Source organism: Myxine glutinosa, chromosome 4, assembly GCF_964187855.1.
Source record: "Myxine glutinosa chromosome 4, kmMyxGlut1.1, whole genome shotgun sequence".
In the NCBI taxonomy this organism is placed as follows: domain Eukaryota; kingdom Metazoa; phylum Chordata; class Myxini; order Myxiniformes; family Myxinidae; genus Myxine; species Myxine glutinosa.
In genome coordinates, this window is record NC_136264.1 from 12,037,352 (window position 1) to 12,059,193 (window position 21,842).

At 50.9% G+C, this 21,842-nt stretch overlaps 1 protein-coding gene across 1 annotated transcript; it reads left to right on the top strand.

Moving 5' to 3' along the window:
- The first annotated feature begins 1,933 nt into the window (after nt 1-1,933).
- On the top strand, nt 1,934-21,538 carry LOC137426589 (uncharacterized). Its single transcript, XM_078775468.1, has 5 exons — nt 1,934-1,980; nt 7,688-7,788; nt 8,488-8,578; nt 13,292-13,505; nt 18,403-21,538. Exons 1-5 carry the CDS (start codon nt 1,969-1,971, stop codon nt 18,579-18,581), a joined length of 597 nt encoding a protein of 198 aa, XP_078631594.1. The 5' UTR covers nt 1,934-1,968; the 3' UTR covers nt 18,582-21,538.
- Nucleotides 21,539-21,842: the final 304 nt, after the last annotated feature.

The following is a 21,842-nucleotide window of genomic DNA, read 5'->3' on the forward strand; positions in this document are numbered from 1 at the left end:
AATCGAATCATTTAGTCCTTGTCACATACGCTACATCTCTGCCAAATTTCGTCCGAATCCGTCCACAGCTTTTTGAGATATTTTGTTCACAAACGGACAGACAAACAGACAGACTGGGGTGAAAACATAACCTCCATATCTAATCCATTCCAGTGAAGACTCGTCTTGCCACAGCTCCTTCAGATCAAAGCAGGTAAACATGTTGCGCTGTCTTTCTTTACATTATCCAGAGGTAAACGTGGATGGAGTATACTTACCTGAGCTGCCTATAGCTTGGGTTTGAATCCCAACTCAGCTATAAATTGTCATCCTGGTTTTCACAGCCAGGCCGAAGCATCAGTGTGCACCTTCTCTCAGGTAGATGTTAAGCTAGGTGTACCACCTGCTAGCATTAGTTGATGGATGTAAAAGACTCCACAGTGTCTTTCGTGAACAGAAGGTGTATGGTATCACTGACACCCTGAACAAATTCCAAATTCCTACCTTGAATTGTAGGTAACAATTGGTCTGGCCAACTTATGCACTCCTTAATACCAGGTTATACTGCTTGCTGTTCCAGAGTGTAGTTATTGTGTGAGCAGCAGCTCCTTCACCATAAACACACTCATACACTCAGGTGTTCACCAGTCACGTGAGAACAGCCATTTGTAAAGCAGGGCAACCATACCACAAGCTAGTACTACGATGAGGCCCGGTGGAAGCAGATTTGGTGTCTAACACTTACCTGTTTTGGTGACCACAGTTTTCCTTTCTTCAATATTATAATTTTGCAGTTAAACAAAAAACAACGAAATTTAGGTCTTTAGATGTTGAATAATACTTTAGATCCATAAAGCTCTGCTGCCACCAAAGATCCAAGAAGATTCCGATGGTTCCGTCCGCATGAAGCAGTGATGTTGGAGGAATAGAAGTGATGTTGGAGGCAGATCAGCTGAGATGTTGCAGTTGTCTTGTGGACTCAAATATCGCAAAGTTTAGGCCTCAACCCTCAGCATGTGTGAGATGCGGAGAGTCAATGGCAGCATGCCACACTGAACATCCGCACCTGGGCAGCATGCCACACTGAACATCCGCACCTGGGCAGCATGCCACACTGAACATCCGCACCTGGGCAGCATGCCACACTGAACATCCGCACCTGGGCAGCATGCCACACTGAACATCCGCACCTGGGCAGCATGCCACACTGAACATCCGCACCTGGGCAGCATGCCACACTGAACATCCGCACCTGGGCAGCATGCCACACTGAACATCCGCACCTGGGCAACATGCCACACTGAACATCCGCACCTGGGCAGCATGCCACACTGAACATCCGCACCTGGGCAGCATGCCACACTGAACATCCGCACCTGGGCAGCATGCCACACTGAACATCCGCACCTGGGCAGCATGCCACACTGAACATCCGCACCTGGGCAGCATGCCACACTGAACATCCGCACCTGGGCAGCATGCCACACTGAACATCCGCACCTGGGCAGCATGCCACACTGAACATCCGCACCTGGGCAGCATGCCACACTGAACATCCGCACCTGGGCAGCATGCCACACTGAACATCCGCACCTGGGCAGCATGCCACACTGAACATCCGCACCTGGGCAGCATGGTTTGTGACCTGGACGACGGTAATGAAAGTCACAAGAATGAGTTCGGTTACGAAACCAATGCCAGTATGAGGTGCACCATTCCGGTGAACGCAATTTGTAGCACGAGCACACCCGCTCACGACGGAAGCGGCAGGAAGGGTCAAATCCTCTTAGTGGTATTGTTATAGATTGTCATACCAAATCCTCCTCCATACTGTAAGCCAGCGAGCCTGGATCTTTCCCCCTTCCCCATAGTTAAACAACAACAACAACAACAACATCAGCGTCATAGGTTACATGTATCCGGGTCTTGCGATTACCCGTCGTGCATTGCCATATTCAAGATGGATGCTGCGTGCGCCTGTGTGGATGCATGATAATTGCGGTAGGACTAAACATCATTAATCATTATGTTCTTGTAGTCGACTTGCCAGCAATGTGAACCCGGAAATGTTGAGTACCCCAACGTGTTAAGTTATAAATGTACAGTATGGGTCCCCAGCACTTAGAAACTGCCGGATGCTAACTTGCATATGTTGGGCAATTAGCAAAATTAGCATTAATAGCATTAACCCTGTCAAACATAGGCCTGGGACACTGAAATTTCTGTTTCGCTCTATTGCTCCACTTTTATTCACAGGTATTAGAGGTAACAAAGGCAAGTACCATACCAAACTAGAATAATATGACTATGGGTAAATAATATCCTCAAAATTAAAACACAAGTATACCCAAAATTATCAGAGCTGAAAAATATGTGCACTAGTTACACAACATAAAACTTCCATCAAGAAAGAGCGTCTTGCACTTCTACTACTCTGCACTGTTATAAAGCATATCCTCATCATGAAACTCATCCTCATCGTCTTCATCTTCTTCTCCTGACTCTACATTCTTGTCATATTGCTCTTCTTGCTGTGAGTGTGTGAGTGTGTTGCAACATGTACTATCAGAGCCTTTGCAGAAGCAGTAGCTGGTACAGGCCAGGCCTGCAGCTATGCAGCTGCACTTTGCTGTTAAACAGGGCTTTAACCCAGCTTTGCAGCTACAGCTGATCATTTCCAACACTGCAGGAGGAGCAACGGGGCTTGCATCCAGGATGGGCATGATGACTTCCTCTCCCTTCTCGCCTTCCTTCTTATTCCATCCAAACTCTGTTATGTCCACAGCTGGTGGGTCAGGGCAGTCTGCTGCTTTCCAAAGCAGCACCTGTAGATGGGCACGCCGTCCATGGAGGAGAGCGTTGCGCTCTGTAGGAGGCAGTGTCTTCAGTGCTGGGGGGGTTTTGCGCTTTCGGTAGATGTCATATCTGGCGACGTTCAGAGATGCCGACTCCCTCTCGTTGTACGGAGCCAGGAAGAAACCGCTCACTGCCTCTGTAATCTGTAAATCAGTAGCTCCCTCCTCTCCGATGAAGTGAAGCAGGTCACCAGGTACTACTCTCATGGCCTTGAGTGCGGACACCTTCCCTTTCCCGCGGGATAGGAGGTGGTGTCACATCCGGAGAGAGCATGCATAGCCAGGATGGAGCGACACTGCTCACTGAGATTCTCGACTGTCGAATTGATGTTGAGAATAGTGCCATCCCATCTCTCCATCTGCAGGTTACATGTGATACCCACCTTCCAGCACCAATAGACCATGAGTACGAAAACATCAGTGTCGTCGCTGAGAATGCGGACAGTTTCAGCTCCGCGACTGGCTGCATCCAACATGTATGAGATGAGGGAGACGTCAGCCTCGTCATGAGTGACAATACTGTCTGCTTTGCTGACCATCTTGATGTGATCTCCTATGCTGTGTGTGCACAGGAGCTCACCCAGTCTCCGTTTGTTTGTCTTGTTCTTCATCACTTTGTCGCGGCTAGGTAGAGGGGTTGTCAGTGAGAGTCGGTACTCTGTTGAGCTCTCCCCAGCTCTTCTCTGCCTCGCGTGGTCTTTGGCAGAGACTTGCTCATACCGGTCAAAGATGACAAATGTTTCGGTGATGTAGCGATTAAGCCGGCGCCCCATGCTGGCTGCGAGGTCAGCCACAGTGTCTGACGATGGCCACACCACGTGGTAGATGAGCTGCGATGCATCAACGAGTACAACGTGGTGGGTGGGGATTGGGGGCAAGGATTCCAAGATGCTGGACGATCACAGACTTGTTACCCTTCCTGAGGCATCCATACTCATCGATGATGGATGCATGGACCGGGCCGAGCTCATAGTCAAAGAGGGCAGAGAGCTCCATTCTTCTCTTGCTCCCCACCACCAGCAGCCGAGCAAACAACGCCTCAAGGTCACATATGATCTTCGCATTGACCTTCACTCTTTTTTTGGTGAATGTCATTATCACCACCTTATTTGAGATGGGCGCATGAAATCTCTCAGGAAGTGATGAAGAGAACAGTGTGCTCATGTCCTGTCCGATCTTCAATGCATCTTGCACATTCACCTTTTCATCTGCCACCTGGCCATTTATGATACTAGGGCATGCCCGTACTATATATATATCTAAAATTATATCCCCCCCCTCTATTTACATGAAATGGTTTGGTCCATTCGCAAAGCCAAAGCGAACGGCTTGCGAGTACGGTGACAATCCCCCCCCTCTATTTACATGAAATGGTTTGGTCCAAAGCGAACGGCTTGCGAGTACGGTGACAATCCCCCCCCTCTATTTACATGAAATGGTTTGGTCCAAAGCGAACGGCTTGCGAGTACGGTGACAATCCCCCCCCCCCCCCCCTCTATTTACATGAAATGGTTTGGTCCAAAGCGAACGGCTTGCGGAGTTTGGTAAAGAAATCGCCATAGCTCGGTAACTACTTCTCCGATTAATATGAAACCTTGAAAAGGCACATCCTCGGGTCCCCAGCAATATACCTGGCAAGTTTCAAGTATATCGGACCCGTGGTTGTCGAGAAACAGCGGTCACAGACAAACACACAGACACACAGACACACAGAGATTACTGGAATTATAGATAGATGGTGGAGGGTCGCGGTCTCTATGGTGAGTGGATGGGAGTTTTCCTGTAGCACTCTCAGGATTTTAGCCCGGTCCTCCGCGTCCAATTCCCGCCGTCCTTTACCCTCTTCTTTGTGTCTGTTGGGCTTCATTGTCTTATCCGGTGCTTCAGCATCGTCGTAAATCTCATCCAATGACTTGGAGAGATAGGAGCAGATGCCGAAAGATTGGATCCACACGGCGACCTGCTCAGGGTTGGTGGAGATGCCCTTCATGCCTCCTACTCCCTTCCCTTGCTTGATGCATATCTGCTCCCCAAACATGTCTCCACTCACTGCACCTGCACCATCAGAGTGGCGGCACACATGGCTTCCAGCATAAAGGTCATCCTTGGCAGTAGCAGGAAGGTACTGCATGTCGCGCAGATGCCATGTGATCCATCTTGCGTAGTGGTGATGACCGGCAGCAAAGAAATAGGGCAGCATCTCTTCAAGGCAGTGTTGTTGCAGCATCCAATCACCCTCTCTTTCTGCTCGCCAGAACCTGTGAGCTATTAGGGTAGGGGTGATGAAACAATCCACCCATAGCCGGCCTGTGGGGTGCTCTCTGGCTTTCTCCAGGAATGCCGTTATCTGCTCGTGAGTCTTCTCTCCCTCCTCTAAGAAGTCATGAAGAAGAGCAGACACAACCATACGGAAGGCTCACATAGCCTTGGGCCAGGCCTTCCCGTTGAAGATGGATTTCAGGCCTCCAAATGATGCACTGACTAGCTCCTCAACACCTGTTGAATTCATCAGTTGTCAGATTGAGCCGATGAATGACATGAGAGTGTGCATCATCCCAGGTCTGAGAACCACTGATGACCATCGCTGCAGATCACTCCACTTGATCAGGCAAGCGATCACGTACAGCTGCATGGCAAACGTGATATGACTGTGGCTCATGCCAAGCTGCCTCGGTGATGTGTCTAAGTAGGCAATGGTACTGAGCACTGTATCAGGGTGGGCAGGGGGCGAGTCAAGCAGTGGTCCAAAGACACTTATCGTCTTCAGCTTTGGAGCACTGTCATCACCATTGCGATCTTGCACAACATTGTAGGCTGCCCAGTCCAGGGGAAGAGGGGAAGAGTGGAGCTGCGAGAGCCAAGCAGCATCCTTCTTCTGTGCTCTTGAAACACTCTGTTTCATACAGATCCTTCAAATAGTTTGCTCACACGAAGCATTCAAACGGAGCAATAGAGCGAAACAGAAATTTCAGTGTCCCAGGCCTATGTTTGATAGGGTTCATGCTATTAATGCTAATTTTGCTAATTGCCCAACATATGCAAGTTAGCATCCGGCAGTTTCTAAGTGCTGGGGACCCATACTGTACATTTCTAACTTAAGGGTGTAGTACCGGTGAACAGATGATTTTTTTTTTTTTTTTTAGCTGAACAGTTTCCTTATAGTCTTATAAACAAGAATCATGCTATTAGAGGTCATAGAAGTACCCCTAATTATTGAAAAATTCAAATTTCAATTCAATTCAATATAATATTTTGCATGAAATTTGTTATAACTTGGGAAATGCATCATTCTTTTGGGCTGAAATTTGGACAGGATATTCAGAATATCACTTCCTTTAAAATGATGAAGGCTTTTGTTTATAGGAGTAGCCATTGTGGATTTATTGAAGGACAACCAAGTTTTATCTGGTAATTGGCATAATTAGCTAATTAGTGAACATTTGACATAATTTCACAAAATCCTCTCATCAGGTAGTAGAGTAACACATGTATAATACATGTACCAAGTTTTGCGTGAAAAGAATGATAGGTGACATGGAAGATAGAAGTAGAAATGTGTTCTTTGTTTTTCCTTGTTTTTTATTGACGGTCTAATTTATGCAAATGATATGCATGTAATATGACAAAGAAGCGTTGAAACTGGTCTGAGTTAAAGCCAAGATTATATCTTTCAAGAAAAACTGAAAATTAGATATTAACTTGACTTTGTTTTTGCGTAAAGGCCTCTCAAAGGTACCTATGTAGTTTTCTCAATTTTTCACGAGTACTACACCCTTAAAACGTTGGGGTACTGTCAGGGAATAAATATTCATATTGACAATATTGCTAGAATATATCTCAATGTAATCTTGTTTAAAGTGGAATATGTTTTACTTTACAAAGTAAAAGGAATATGTTTTACTTTACAAGATGAGCCAAGAGCATAGAACTAGAGCTAACAGGTGATCGAGAGAGTTAATTTCAGACAAAATGTGTAACGCTATCAAAAAATAGCCTATGTTCAGTTCACTGCACACAGGCTGCAAATTCTTCCTCAGCAGGTCAGAGCATTTGACCTCTTGAACAGAAATAAGTACTAGCTGGCCAAGCGAGAGCCAAATAAGGTTTTTGAACAAGGGAACCAGAGACACCCTGCATGCTCCGCAACATCAAAGGAGTTTGGGGCTTTAAAACCAAGAGAAAGTTGCGAACGGAGGAGCAGAGAGAACTGGGAGAGTGGCTGAACAACTTGAAGACCAGTTGACCTGATCAACCAACTGGAGACTGGTCAACAACTGAACGAGGTTCAACAAAAGACCTACAGAAGGAGCTACAGCCACGACCAACAGAACAACGTCATTAATATCTAATTAGTACATTTAGTAGAATACAGCAAAACTCTCAAAAGTGAATAAAACATTGATTTTGCTAAAACGAGTTTCTGGAAGTTTCTGAAGTAGAACAGCAGTTAATTTATTATTCTACAGTACTCAACATTTCCGGGTTCACAAGAGGGCTCTATAGGCTTGGCAAGTAGATTATTGGTTAATTATTGATGTAGGATTGTTATGCTTACGTATGTAGTATTATTATTACTATTCTTATGCTTGTTGTATTAAGCGACAGACTTAGCTATGCTTCTGTGTTGTTACAGGCTGTACTGTTCTCACTGAATAAAGCCTACGTTGTGTGACCTAACGATTATTATGCATTTTTTTAAAGCTACTTTCATCAGTAATGAAGTTTTAATGTTCACAACAAATTAACACCCCATCTATATCTATCCATCCAAATAATATAATATAATATTTAATATAATGAGGATCAACTAACGAACTCACTAATTATATTTTTCCAATGTTGATGACTTGCAGCTTCTTCACATCAAGGTTGGGACACCAACACGGATGCCGACATCTTCAGTCGGCAAAATTATAAAGGTGGAGATGTTCTTCATGCATCTAATACTGCTCAGGTGCGTATCATTGTGTATGTATGGTGTCTAACAAATATGTAGTGGGTGTGTTGTGTATTTGACACAATGTTTAAATAAATGGTCTTGTAACCTATTGTATTGTATTGTATTGCTTGCACCTTGTCATGTCCGTTATCTTTAGGAAATGAAAAATTCATTGATTGATTGATTTGACATCGTTTCATGTAAAAAGTACATGCTGTGCTGTGCTGTGCTGTGCACATTGGTAGCAATTTTTTGGAGCTCAGCCTGTCGTAAAGCCTACTATGCATTCGCATTTTCATTGTTGTTGCAGAGAAATTCGTGACGGCTCACTCTTTTACATCAAAAGTAAAACGCCCAAGGACAGCAATATGCTTTTCCGAAAGCAAACACAACGTTGGATCGGGACATTTGTCCTGGTAAATGAACCGGTTCACAACGACTGTGAATTGTACGGTCTTCCAATGGTTGAAACGGATTGTCCAATCCTCCCCGTCATATCAGATTGCCGAGGCATAAAAATTGTGAATTGTTCTCCGGCTCGTGTCGTGGAAGGCAAAATGAGTTCGTTGTACTCAGTTGTGGATGACATTATCCTGACTCGTGAACGTATCGAGCTCGGATGTGCCAATGCAGCGTGTGATGGCGTTCATTGCAACACAAAAAGCTGCTTTTCGCTGGATGGAGGAATGACGACTGATATGTGTGTCTTTGTAGCAGGATATCGTCTCGACAGTTAAGCATCTCTGCCGTGAAGTATTTATCACGAGACCTGGGGACTTACTTTTTGCACCCAGCATACCTCACGGTAAGACTTTGTTTACAACAACGTTCAACAACATTGGCCCTTTAGAATTTTTTTTTCTTCTTTTATTAAAAAATGCTTGGTTGGTTGGTTGTTGGAAATGTTCTTGTAACTACATAAGGCTGTTTTTATCTAGGTGAAGCAAAAGATTTACAGTCAGTGTCAGTGTCATTGTAACTGTAATTACCCAGTGCTGATATGTGAGCTCTTAATAATGACTTGTTTGTATCCACGCGTTGTGGCCGACCTCTTTGGCAAGCAAGTTGTGTGCGCAGCACCACACTTCACTGGTGACCCCGATTGGTTCAGCCATTTCTGACCACCGAACGTGCCATGGCCAACGACGCCATCGCAGTAAAACTCCCAGAGTTTTGGGGAGCCCAGGCCGATGTGTGGTTCGTACAGGCCGAAGTGCAATTTCAGCTTCGAGGCATAATGGCGGACGAGACCCGTTACTACCACGTGGTCGCCGCCCTCGGGCCCGGCACTGCCGCCCGAGTCATGTCCATCCTGCGGCACCCGCCGGTCAACCACAAGTACGGGGCGCTCAAACGTCTCATCATCGCCACGTTCGGCCTCACAGAGATCGAACGGGCCGACCGCCTCCTGGACCTTCCCGAACTCGGCGACACACGACCATCCGTGCGGATGGATTTTATGCTGTCGCTGCTGGGTGACCAAGCCCTGGATTTCTTATTCCGGGCGCTTTTCCAACGCCAGCTACCTCTACAGGTATGCCTCGCGCTGGCCGGTTCCGAAATAAAGGAACCCCGCGCCCTGGCCGTCGAGGCCGACAAGTTTTTCGTGGCTTGCGACACGCGGTCGAGTTATGGTGCTGCCGTCGTGGATCCCGGGGCAGAGGCCACAGCGTCCCTCGTGGCCGCTGCCGCGCCCCGCCCACCACCACCGCCGCCGAGAAAACCGCGGCCGCCGCTGCCCCCGCCGCTGCAAGCCTGGTGCTATTTCCACGCCAGGTTTGGCCACAAGGCTAGGACGTGTCGCCCGCCATGCTCTTTTCACAAGTCGGGAAACGACCAGGCCGGCGCTCTTTAGCGGCCCTGAGCGTCGGCCATTCCGGCAGCCTCCTATTCATTAAGGACACCTTGTCCGGGCGCCGTTTCCTCTGCGATACAGGAGCGCAGGTAAGCGTCATCCCCGCCTCCACGTCCGATAAGCGAACCGTGGGCCGGGGCCCCGCGTTGCTTGCTGCCAATGGTACACCCATCCGCACATTCGGGAAGCGCTGCCTCTCCCTGCGGTTCGGAGGGCAGCGCTTTCAATGGTCGTTCGTGACCGCCAGCGTGCCAATGGCATTGCTTGGTGCGGACTTCCTATGTGCGAATGGGTTGTTGGTCGACGTGAAGCGCAGACGGCTCGTCCAGGCCGAAACCTTTAGCTCGCTCGCTTGTTCGCTGAGCGGCTCACTGAGCGGCTTGCCAAGCGGCTTGCTGGAAGGTTCCGTCCCGGCGAGATTAGTTTGCACGCTTCCGGCAGCGGACGACTTTACCTGCCTCCTCGCCAGTTTCCCGGCCCTCACGCAGCCCACCTTCTCAGCGGTGGCTGTTAAACACGGGGTGGAGCACCACATCCCCACGGTCGGGCCGCCGGTCTATGCCCGGGCACGCTGACTCGAGCCCACGAAGCTCGCGGTGGCAAAAGTGGAGTTCACCACGCTGGAGCGGCTGGGGATCGTGCGGCACTCCAACAGCGCTTGGACTTCTCCGCTGCACATCGTGCCGAAGCCCGGCGGGGGATGGCGGCCGTGCGGGGACTACCGCCGGCTCAACGATGCCACCACCCCCGACCGCTACCCGGTCCCACACATTCAGGACTTTTCCGCCCAGTTGGCCAACACGACCGTGTTTTCTAAGGTGGACCTCATCAGGGGCTACCATCAGGTGCCCGTCCAACAGGACGACGCCCCGAAGACGGCCATCATCACCCCTTTCGGCCTCTTCGAATTCCTACGGATGCCCTTCGGGTTGAAGAATGTGGCTCAGGCATTCCAGCGGCTTATGGATAGCGTCTTGCGCGACTTACCTTTCCTGTTTGTCTACTTGGACGACATCCTAGTCGCGAGCGCGTCCCGGGAGGAGCACCTGCTCCACCTCCGCACGCTTTTCGAACGCCTGGGCCAGCATGGCCTAATCATCAACCCCGCCAAGTGCCGTTTCGGCGTCGCCACCATCGACTTATTGGGGCACCGCATCACCGAGCACGGGGCCATCCCTTAACCGGCCAAGGTGGAGGCGGTCAGGGATTCCCCGCGGCCCCGCACGACCAAGGGGCTCCAGGAGGTCCTGGGCATGGTAAACTTTTACCACCGCTTCGTGCCCCACGTCGCCCAGCTGCTCCGCCCCTTGCACGAGGCACTCCGGGGCAAGCCGCGCAAAGGTGACATCGCATGGTCGGAGCCGATGGCCGCGGCGTTAGCGGGCGCAAAGCTGGCTCTGGCAGACGCCACCATGCTGGCGCACCCAGCGCCCGATGCACCGATCGCCCTCACCACCAACGCGGTGGGCGCGGTGCACGAGCAATGGGTGCATGGTGCTTGGCAACCGCTGGCGTTTTTCAGCCGGCAGCTTCGCCCACACGAACGCCGGTACAGCACCTTCGACCGCGAGTTGCTCGGGCTCCACCTGGCGGTCCGACACTTCCGCCATCTGCTGGAGGGCCACCCGTTCACGGCCTTCGTTGACCACAAGCCCCTTGTGTTCGCAATGGCCAAGGCCGCCGAGCCATGGTCGGCACGGCAGCAGCGCCACCTCTCTGCCGTGTCCGAGTACACGACGGACATCCGTCACGTGGCGGGTAAGGACAACCCGGTGGCGGATTGCCTTTCCCGGTCCGTCGTGCACGCGGTCCACCTCGGGGTCGACTATGCCCGGATGGCGGAGGCCCAGACCGCCGACCCCGGCATCCAGGCCTTGCGGACCGCCGTCACGAGCCTCCGCGTCACCGAGGTGCCGTTCGACGCCGCGGGCACGGCCCTCCTATGCGACGTCTCCCTCGGCCGGCCTCGCCCCATCGTGCCCGCTGGCTGGCAGCGCCCAGTGTTCGACGCCATCCACGGCCTGTCCCACCCTGGCGCAAAGGCATCCCAGAAACTCGTCGGGGCGAAGTTCGTCTGGCATGGCCTCAGGAAGGACGTCCGCGACTGGGCCAGGACGTGCCTCGCGTGCCAGCGCGCAAAGGTCCACCGCCACACCCAGGCACCGTTAGCCCCGTTTACTGTGCCCGAGCGGCGGTTCGACCACGTGCACGTCGACTTGGTGGGACCTCTGCCCCACCTCGCGAGGGTTCACCCACCTCCTCACCATGGTCGACCGCACCACGCGGTGGCCGGAGGCCGTCCCATTGGCGGCGACGTGTGCGGCTGAGGTGGCGCAAGCCTTTATCGCCACTTGGGTTGCCCGGTTCGGTGCCCCCTCGGACATCTCGACCGACCGCGGCCCCCAGTTCACCTCAGAGCTCTGGGCCGCGGTGGCGCAAGGCCTCGGGGTGAAGCTACACCACACCACGGCCTACCACCCCCAGGCCAATGGCCTGTGCGAGCGCTTTCATCGCTCCATGAAGGCCGCGCTCTGGGCCAGCCTCCGCGACGGCGGCTGGGTCGACAGGCTCCCCTGGGTCCTGCTGGGCTTCAGGACGGCGCCCAAGGACGACCTGCGCACGTCCTCGGCGGAGCTGGTCTTCGGGCAACCACTGCGGGTACCGGGTGAATTTATCCCTGACTCCACGGCTCCTTGGTCCGCAGCGCAACAGCGCTCCACCCTTCAGGAGACCGCCCGGAGGTTCGCCCCGGTGCCAACGGCACACCACGGTTGCCCGCCTTCCCACGTCGCCCTGGAGCTTTGCACAGCAAAGTACGTGTTCATCCGGCACGACACCCACCGGGCACCGCTACGGCCCCCGTACGACGGGCCCTTCCGCGTGCTGGAGACAGGGGTCAAATTTTTCACGGTCGACATCGGCGGTGCCCCGGATCGCATTTCCATGGACCGCCTCAAGCCGGCCCACCTCGATCCAGACCACCCCCTGCCAGCAGCTCTGCCTCCGCGTCGGGGCCGCCACCCGGCGGTCGGACCCCCGGGACACCTCCGCCAGCAGCTCTGCCTCCGCGTCGAGGCCGCCCCCCGGCGGTCGGACCTCCGGCACCCCCCAGCCCCGCCGGCCCGCTACCCCCCAGCCCTGCACCCATCGCCAGGGGGCGTTTTGGCCGGGTCATCCGGCTTCCCCGCAAACTCACCCTTCAGGTGCGCGGGAATTCTGGGGGGGCGCGTGTGGCGGGCACAAGGGGTAATAATTCCACGCACCAGTGGGTGGCGCGAGCACCCAGGCGGGGACCGATGGTACATGCCCCGCCCTTCGACCGATCGGCCACGCCCGGGGATTAGGCGTGGCCTCGGCACATATATGCGGGCTCTAAGCTCGAGCCCGCTCAGTGCTGCAGTTCGAGCTTTCGAAATAAACTCTTTTGGTTTTAACAAACACGTTGTGGCCTCCCTCTTTGGCAAGCAAGTTGTGTGCGCAGCACCACACTTCAATGTAATACTTGTGCAAGTAAACTCACTAAAGTTTAACACTACACGACACGACACTACACTACACTACACAACTACTGTGATATTATGGTCCTTGATAAACAACGACAATGAAAGTAGTGACCGTTGCAACACGCATGCCAAATAAATCGTGTTCTCTTTCTTTTTGCAGACTGGAGAAGATGTGTCCATCTGGGATGAAGACGACATTCGCCGTCATGTAAATTTAGTCCTGCATCACTATTCAAGTGCTGGCATAAAATGGATAATTGCTGGATGGAGCAAACCTTCAAAAAGTAGTGAACAGACGGTCGCTGTTTCCAGAGTCTTCCATTTGTCCCTGGTCAAGCCAGAGCGTCGATTGTCCGATGTGCCGATAATGCTACCTGTCGTGGAAATCAAGCTCAGACACGACTTGGCCTCTGGGTAGGTTTAATATCATTTTAGATCGGTAATACATCCTGTGAAAATACATACATACATACAGGTATCAAATCAGAGCATTCATGAGCAGCAAAGATAGTTTCCATTTAACCATGGTTAGCGCAGCGCGGCATTTGGGGAGGGGCGTACATACCATTCAACTGCTGGATAATGTCACAGTGAGTCCCGCTGAAGTGACCGCACGCCCCGGTTGTCCCGCTCTTATAGACGGCCCCTTCCGTAGCGAGCACCCTGGGTTCACCTTGGATTCCGAGCAAACATAATTTCACTACATTCTCCCCGCCGTTAAAACTATACTGCCGCTCGGCAGGTTGCCCAAGCATCAGCAATAAACGAATGGTCACGTCAATCCATGTCGATGGCAGGGTTACTGCAACCTGTAAGCCGGGATAGCATCAATCCCCAGAAATAGCAGGATTGAGGAGGATATCCCAGTCAAGAAGATATCGAACCGAGCAAGCAGTGGTCATCCCAGGGAGAAGACGATGAGCCCGTGGGTAGCAGGAGTCTTCCCGTGGGGTAGTCGGCATAGCAGCTAGATGGATAAGGTATACCTTAGCGTTACGCAACACATGGCATAAGGTGCGCCTTGACGAAGAGCGACTGTCCATTCGTCGCAAGGCAACATGTCAGGAAGGTGTGTCAATGTGGAAGATGTGTAAACGTGGAAGATGTATAAAGCAGTAGCCCCCTTAACAGTAAGTAAGAGTACTTGACAGGAGGGCGCTACAGTGAGTCATTACAGTAAGCACTACAGTAAGTCTGTACCTGCCCTGGCTCCCAAAAGTCCATACGCATTACAAAACGCAAACTCACACGCAAATCTACCGTTGGCAGCGATCGCACGAGACACGAGCAGCCTCTGAAGGCTGTCTGGACGACCGGCATGGCTAAAACGACCGAAGCCAGCGAAGCGTGCAGAACCCCCGGGATGCATATGGCAATCCTGTCCAGCGGCACAGCGCGCGCGGAGGATCGGATAAGATCGGCAGACCGAGAGAGCCTCGGCTGGACAAACCATGTTTGTCCCAGCGTTGTCCCGGGTGGATGGTCTAGATGTCGAGATGATTGTCATGTCAGATGTCCCGGATGGATTGGCCATCCCCGGATGTCCAACCGATCCATCCATTCAACGCCATCATTGCATGGCACGGATCCAGCACGGATCCAGCCGGACCGCGGATGGATCGACCATCCACGGACGCAGTGGCACAGAGACCCAAAGACAGCCATCTCCCCAGATGGACTGTCCATCCACGGATGGCCGACCAAACCATCCATGCAACACCTTCATGGAATGGCTCGGATCGACCATCCATGGACTCAAAGTCACGCACAAAGACACAAAGACACAAAAGCATCCATGGACGCCATCCACAAGGGCGAGGTGGGAGTCGGTAGACCGGACGGCACCCGGGCGAGCAACAATACCCACCCGGGCCCCCACAAAGGGGCGAGGTGGCCCAATCACAGGGAGGGGCCATGTCGAGAAAAGGTCGCAGACGCAGACGCTCCATGGGTCACGGTGTACCCCAGAAGATCTATCCATTGTGCGTAGGGAGTATTCGCACGTAACCTCGAGCACATGAGTGATACCAGCGCGACCCCAAGGAAGCGCTGCAGATTAGGAATCATGGTCATATGGACATATCCACAAACCGTAAGATTATCGAGGTAGCCGAAACATCTGGTAAGGCACCCGTAAGGCACCCGACCCCACTCCCCGAGGATGCAGCAGCGCGCGGCATACCGAAGACAGACGACCTTCACAGTCTGGGTCAGGCTGAGGGAAAAAGGAATCAGACGAGGCGTCTCGCAGTCTCGAAATGTACGAGCCAAGAGCTCTGGCCGATAAACAGCGAGCCCAGCGTCAAGGGCGAGCAGGCAGTACGGTGCCCCCGTTACAAGCGCGCGCAGGTGGCAAGGGAGTCTGGCGCGACGCTCAATGTATGTCACCATTTCACGAGGTCACCGTGTACTCCCTAAATGGCGCTGGCGCGCGACCCTGAGGTAGCGCCGCGTTACGTTGTCTACGTCGTTTACGTAAAGGACAAATGGTACGTAGTTTACCAAGGTACAGGGTAATGTAAACGAATCCCCGATGAGATCGCGGGATGCACGCAAGTACGTTAATGTACGACGCTAATGTACGCACGCAAGTACGACGCTGTAAAGCAAACGCGTGATATAGTCGATGACGTCATCAAATCCGAAATCTAAAGTCTCGCGGCCATTGGGCAGCAGCATTCGAGCGAGCTCGAGATCGGTATACAGATACGAACCTGCCGACGGGTTTCATTGTCAATGATACGAACCCGGCCGACGGGCGAAAGTAATGTCTAGGGCGCACCGCGTACGAGGGAAACCGAAAGGCGAGCTCGGCCTGTTGCTCCAGTGCGGGTGAGCCCGCCGAGTCGAGGGGCGAGCACGCCGAGTCGAGATGGCGTGCATGCTGGGCAGCGATAGACTGCACGACTAAGGAGCGAAAACATATAACGCCCTGAAGTAGCATCTCATTGGAGGTGCATTGAGCATGAAGGATGCAGTGGGGCCTGTCGGTCCGTCAAGCCTGCTCTACATCATCACCACATTAACTCAATCCAACAGCTTATCAAATTAAATTAATAGGGTGAAACGCGGGACGCGGGGTGTGTGAAAAAGAATGATAGCATTCGGTCCACATACATTCCATGCACAGCATGTTTACACGGTCGCAGGTGTTAAACGAAAACGCCGTTTGAGAGCGGGAACACCAAATCGAGTAAACAAAGGACGAAGATGAACGAAGAAGAACGAACGAAGAACTACACATGGTAGTTCTTCCATCATAACAGAAGCATAACAGATGCATAAGCATCATAAGCAGAACCCGAGTGCCGTGAAAGGCTATGAAGGTCCCGCTCGACGCCCTTAGAAATTCATCCGTGCTGCGACGAGTCCTCGCATGGTGTCAAGCGAGCCTCCATTGAGGCGATTCCGGGCAGCGGTGTTCGCCGGCCTCGGGACGTAGCCACATGCAGGTGGGATTGCCGGCCGCGATCAGAATCGCCGGTGGGGCCCGCGAGAGGAACCGCAAGCAAAGGGGTTCATCCAGCGAAGAAGCGGCGCGCGCAACTGGCGCGTCGTGCATTGTAGTGACTCCATCCAGCGACGGTGCGGCGCGTGACTCGCGCGTAAGAGGGGTTCCGTCGATCAGCGATAGGAATCGCCGGCGTTGGGCCGCAGAGAGGGCCGCGATGGGTGCCACGTGTGGCTTCGCGTAGGTGGTGATTCCGAGCAACGAACGGAATCGAGGGCCATGCCGATCGTCGTGGGCCTCGCCGAGTAGGGCCCGCAAAAGGGAGCAACGTGCGGCGAGGAGGTGATCAGAATCAGGATGGAGGCCCCGATTCGCGTGGAGGAGGTGGTGGTTCCACCGAGTAACGAGTGGTCGGAGTGAGCCGGTCGTGCCGGCGTGCTTCCGACGAGCAGTGCGCGATTCGCACGGAGGAGATGGGCCACAGAGTAGCGAGTGGTCGGAGTGGAGCCGGTCGTGAGAGAGACACGACGTGATTCCGACGAGCAGTGCGCGATTCACGCGGAGGAGATGGGCCACAGAGTAGCGAGTGGTCGGAGTGGAGCCGGTCGTGAGAGAGACATGGCGTGATTCCGACGAGCAGTGCGCGATCAGCGCAGAGGAGATGGGCCACCGAGTAGCGAGTGGTCGGAGTGAGCCGGTCGTGACGGCGTGATTCCGACGAGCAGTGCGCGATCAGCGCATAGGAGATGGGCCACCGAGTAGCGAGTGGTCGGAGAGAGCCGGTCGTGTGGAGGCATGGCCGACATGGGAGACGTGATCACTCACGTGGGAATCTCAACTCGGGCCGAGGCACGCATATCTAGGATGAATCCCTCGGACGGAGCCGTTAGCGCTTCCGAGCTGTGATCGGACGGGTCGGCTGGCGGCTCCAAGCGGGTCCGTCGTTCCGACGGGGTATCAGCCGCAGGACGTTGCCCAGTAGCGTCGTGCTCCAGGCATCGAGCCGGAGTCCGCCACGCCTGCTCTGGCGTTCGGGTCTCATGAGAGCAGGTCGCGTTTTGACGACGCGGTCCCGCAAAAAGGCTTGCGACGTCCCTTCTTTCGAGGCAGGCCGGCAGCGAGAGTAGTCGGAGCTCCGTTGCTGGAGCTAGCTCGACGGGTCCTCCGCTGGGCATTCCTCTCCGAGGCGAGCAGTGCAGGAGCGATGACAGGAGAGGGATTACGATTAAGTAATTTACGACATGGCCCCTGCGCGAAGCGATCGATCGATGCAGTCGGTTGGCTGTCTCCGCTGCGAGAGTTGACGCCGGCCGTGCACAGCGCTCCGTGTCGTTACGTAGAGGCGCTTCAGCTCGGCTGAGCGGTTGCGGTGTAAACGCCAATGAGCAAACGCCGTAGCAGATCCTTCAGCGTGTGGGTCGGCTCCGAGAATCAGCACCACGATCATCCGGTGGGCAGCCATTCGGCGAAATAAAATGATATTAAGTGTCGTGGAAATCAAGCTCAGACACGACTTGGCCTCTGGGTAGGTTTAATATCATTTTAGATCGGTAATACATCCTGTGAAAATACATACATACATACAGGTATCAAATCAGAGCATTCATGAGCAGCAAAGATAGTTTCCATTTAACCATGGTTAGCGCAGCGCGGCATTTGGGGAGGGGCGTACATACCATTCAACTGCTGGATAATGTCACAGTGAGTCCCGCTGAAGTGACCGCACGCCCCGGTTGTCCCGCTCTTATAGACGGCCCCTTCCGTAGCGAGCACCCTGGGTTCACCTTGGATTCCGAGCAAACATAATTTCACTACACTACCACCACGAAATGCCTTGCCAAATCCTCAAGTTAGGGGAGTCGATGACACAGAGGACCCTTGTGAAAGTCAACAAGACATCGGGGAAGCGAAAGCGATACATGTTGTGGCACCTGCTGTTGTTGCAGTTGTACTAGGTGACGAAGACAATGTTTTTTTTTTTCAAGGCCAACCACGATGACAACGAGGTTGCGCACATCCATGACCCATGCATGCATGATAACAGAGCAACCCATTTTTTGCTGTGAATGTGAATAAACACACAATGTAATGTGACCTGACGTGTCGTGACCTGACGTGTCGTGTCGCACACAACACAACACAACACAACACAACACAACACAACACAACACAACACAACCCCTTTTTCAAGAAAGAAAGAAGGAAAGAACAGCTTGGTAAATTTGTTTTTGTTCATTTAACTTGAATTACACGATTGTCACGATAAGTGTAGTTTCGTTTAGTTTAGTTAGTGTGCCACAAATTCTTTCCCACAACATGAAACGTTAACATTGTTGAATAGCACATACATACATACATACATACATACATACATACATACATACATACATACATACATAATAATAGTCCCTCATTGAAGCAAGCATTAGAGAAAATTTCAAGTACTTTGTGCATTTATTTTGCAAGTCCTTGGACTTGTATCTTATTTATCCCTGCCCCACTTTACCGGAGAATGAGAAAACATAATGGCGGCAAATGTGACATTATTACATAATTTCTTCCATGTTTATCCCAATTAAGTTATCACATCATTCCTGGATTTGTCAAACACAACAACGTCATACGTCATACGTCATACATAACTTTTGTATATTTCTCTAAAAACTGCTACTACAAACAACCCATTATTATGATACAACTGGTAAATTTTAGTTATGGTTATATTTTAAAATGTCCCCAAGTTACAATGTCTGTGTCGCCGTTTTTTTTTTTTGCAGACTTTGCAAATGCATGGGCAACATGGGCAAACACATGAAGTTGACGTTGACGTTGACGTCCAAGTGGGTAGAGTGGAGCAAGCGTGTGGATCAATCAAGACATTACATGACATGACATGAGATGAATGTGTAAATAAAAAAGGAAATTTCCGGTTTTTTTTGCTATTGAAAAGAATGTCAATGGAAAGACGTTTTCTTTGTGACAATTCGTAATTTTTTTCTTTAAAAATACAAACATTTTGTTGTATGTATGTATACATGCATACATACACGGTGTTTGTTTGTTGTTTTTTTGTGTTTAATAAACAACTGGTGTTGGCCTGGTGTTGGCTTAGCGGTTAGGGTGCCGGCTTGGGATCCTAGGATCCTGAGTTTGAATCCCAGTCGATCGCTAAATTAACACCAGGGGGGTTGACTCAGCCTGTCATCCTTCCGAGGTCGGCAAATTGAGTACCAGTTTGATGGGATGAATGATCCCGGTGTGTACCCCGGTTTAGAATAGGTACACCGTATCCCTGCGCATCGTAAGATGCGACTAAGGGTTGGCGTCAGGAAGGGCATCCGGCCATAAAAACATTGCCTCAAACAGGGAACCATGATTGTCATGGGGCCCGCAAGGCTAACCCCCGCTCTAGTGGGGAAAATGGTCTGAAAACGATCATTCATTCATTCATAAACAACAAGTTTTGTTCATTTGGAGTTTGCTTGTCAATGGACTTTGAAATATATATGTATATTTTAAACATTTCTTTAATCACTATAATATCATTTTTAGACATAAGTGAAGAGTGCGCAAATGACATGACATTTCTAGCTGAGCAGAAGCAGATGCAGATGCTTGTGGTGTCGTTAAAGAACGTATCCTTGATTGAATTGAAGGGGATAAAAAAAAGGCCTCATAATTTAATTTCTGTTTGCATCACTAACGTATAGTTTACTCACACATCATTTTATTGCATGCATGATTTGGCATTAATGATGAAACAAAGGTAGCCATCCATATCCATGCAGACTCAAGTTAGTGAGTTGAGTGTGAGTGACTACTATCATTCATTGTTGAAATGAATGTTTTTGAGATTACAAGTTTTTAAAAAAGAAATGTTTTTCAGTGACACATACATACAGTGACACACATCATACATACATGATGGAAGCAGAGCGATTTTTCTGATCCCGCACAAAAAACAGCACTTCATGCCATAATTAATGAATAATCATAAAGGGACCACCACACAACACAGGCAGAGGCATTTTATTCTTTATTGTATCACACGCTACATACATAAACATATACCCATCCAAAGTTCGTTTTGTTGAATTGAAGCACGTACATACGTACATGTAACGACGTTACATCCATTTTCTATTGCATCATACCATACCATATACCATAGGTCTTTTTTTAAAGCACACCCAACCCACTCCACCTCACGCATCATGTTATTTGCTATTTTTGCATGGTGTGACAACCAGAGCAACCATATGCATTATCGGAATACACCCCCCTTTAGCCTTTAGTTTAGAGGGGATACTTTTTTTTTTTTTTAAGAACAAAACAGCATTTAGGGTTAATTAAATAAAAATACTTTTTTAATGTTTACATTTTTAGCAAGCACAAGCACAAGCCCATTTTTTAGCGTCCCTCCGAAGGACCGCAGCATTTGTTCCATTTGTTGGCATGTTGCAGCATGCTTTTTCTTGCCTTAAAACATGCCTGGCACTACACTGAGGCATTTTTGTACTTTCTTTGATCCTTCGTCGTGTACCTTCCCCACGACATACAATACAATACATGGACATGATCAATATTCAATATTCAAAATTTTCAATATTGCATATCAATTTCTTTTAAACAACAAACAAACAAATTGACGCAAAGTCGCTACCCTGTCGTGCCCAACGAAACACACAAAAGGCCCGCGCACCATTGGCCACTCTGTTTTACCCAAGGTATGGCTTTTTAGCCACATCGGGGACGCTCGGCTCCCCGCACAATTACTACTCCCCCCCCCCCCCCCCCCGGCCCGCTGGGCCTCCAAACAGAATTTGTGCAAAATTTTGTTTGTCTTCTGGTTGTATTAAGCGACAGACTTAGCTATGCTTCTGTGTTGTTTACAGTTCTGTGTTGTGTTGTTTACTGTTCTCGCTGAATAAAGCCTACGTTGTGTGACCTAACGAATCAAGCCTATTTCATTCACTCTTCGGCTTACGACAATTTATTCAGCGAGTAAACCCCTACAGATTCAGGCGAACAGGTGGTTTTCTGTCTCGCCCTGATCTGCGCAGTGGAGTAGCATTAGGAACCTCCTTCGGAGAGCTTCCAACATCTAAGAAGCTGGTAGTATCTTCATGAGCTGATCGTGTGTCAGATCCCCCGGGGTTGCGTCTGTGTCCAGTCCAGGTGGTTTTTGGATAGGAGGATCTAAGCCACCAGAGTTTTGGACCTTACCACATGGTGCCAGGTCATGCAGAGCTACAGTTGC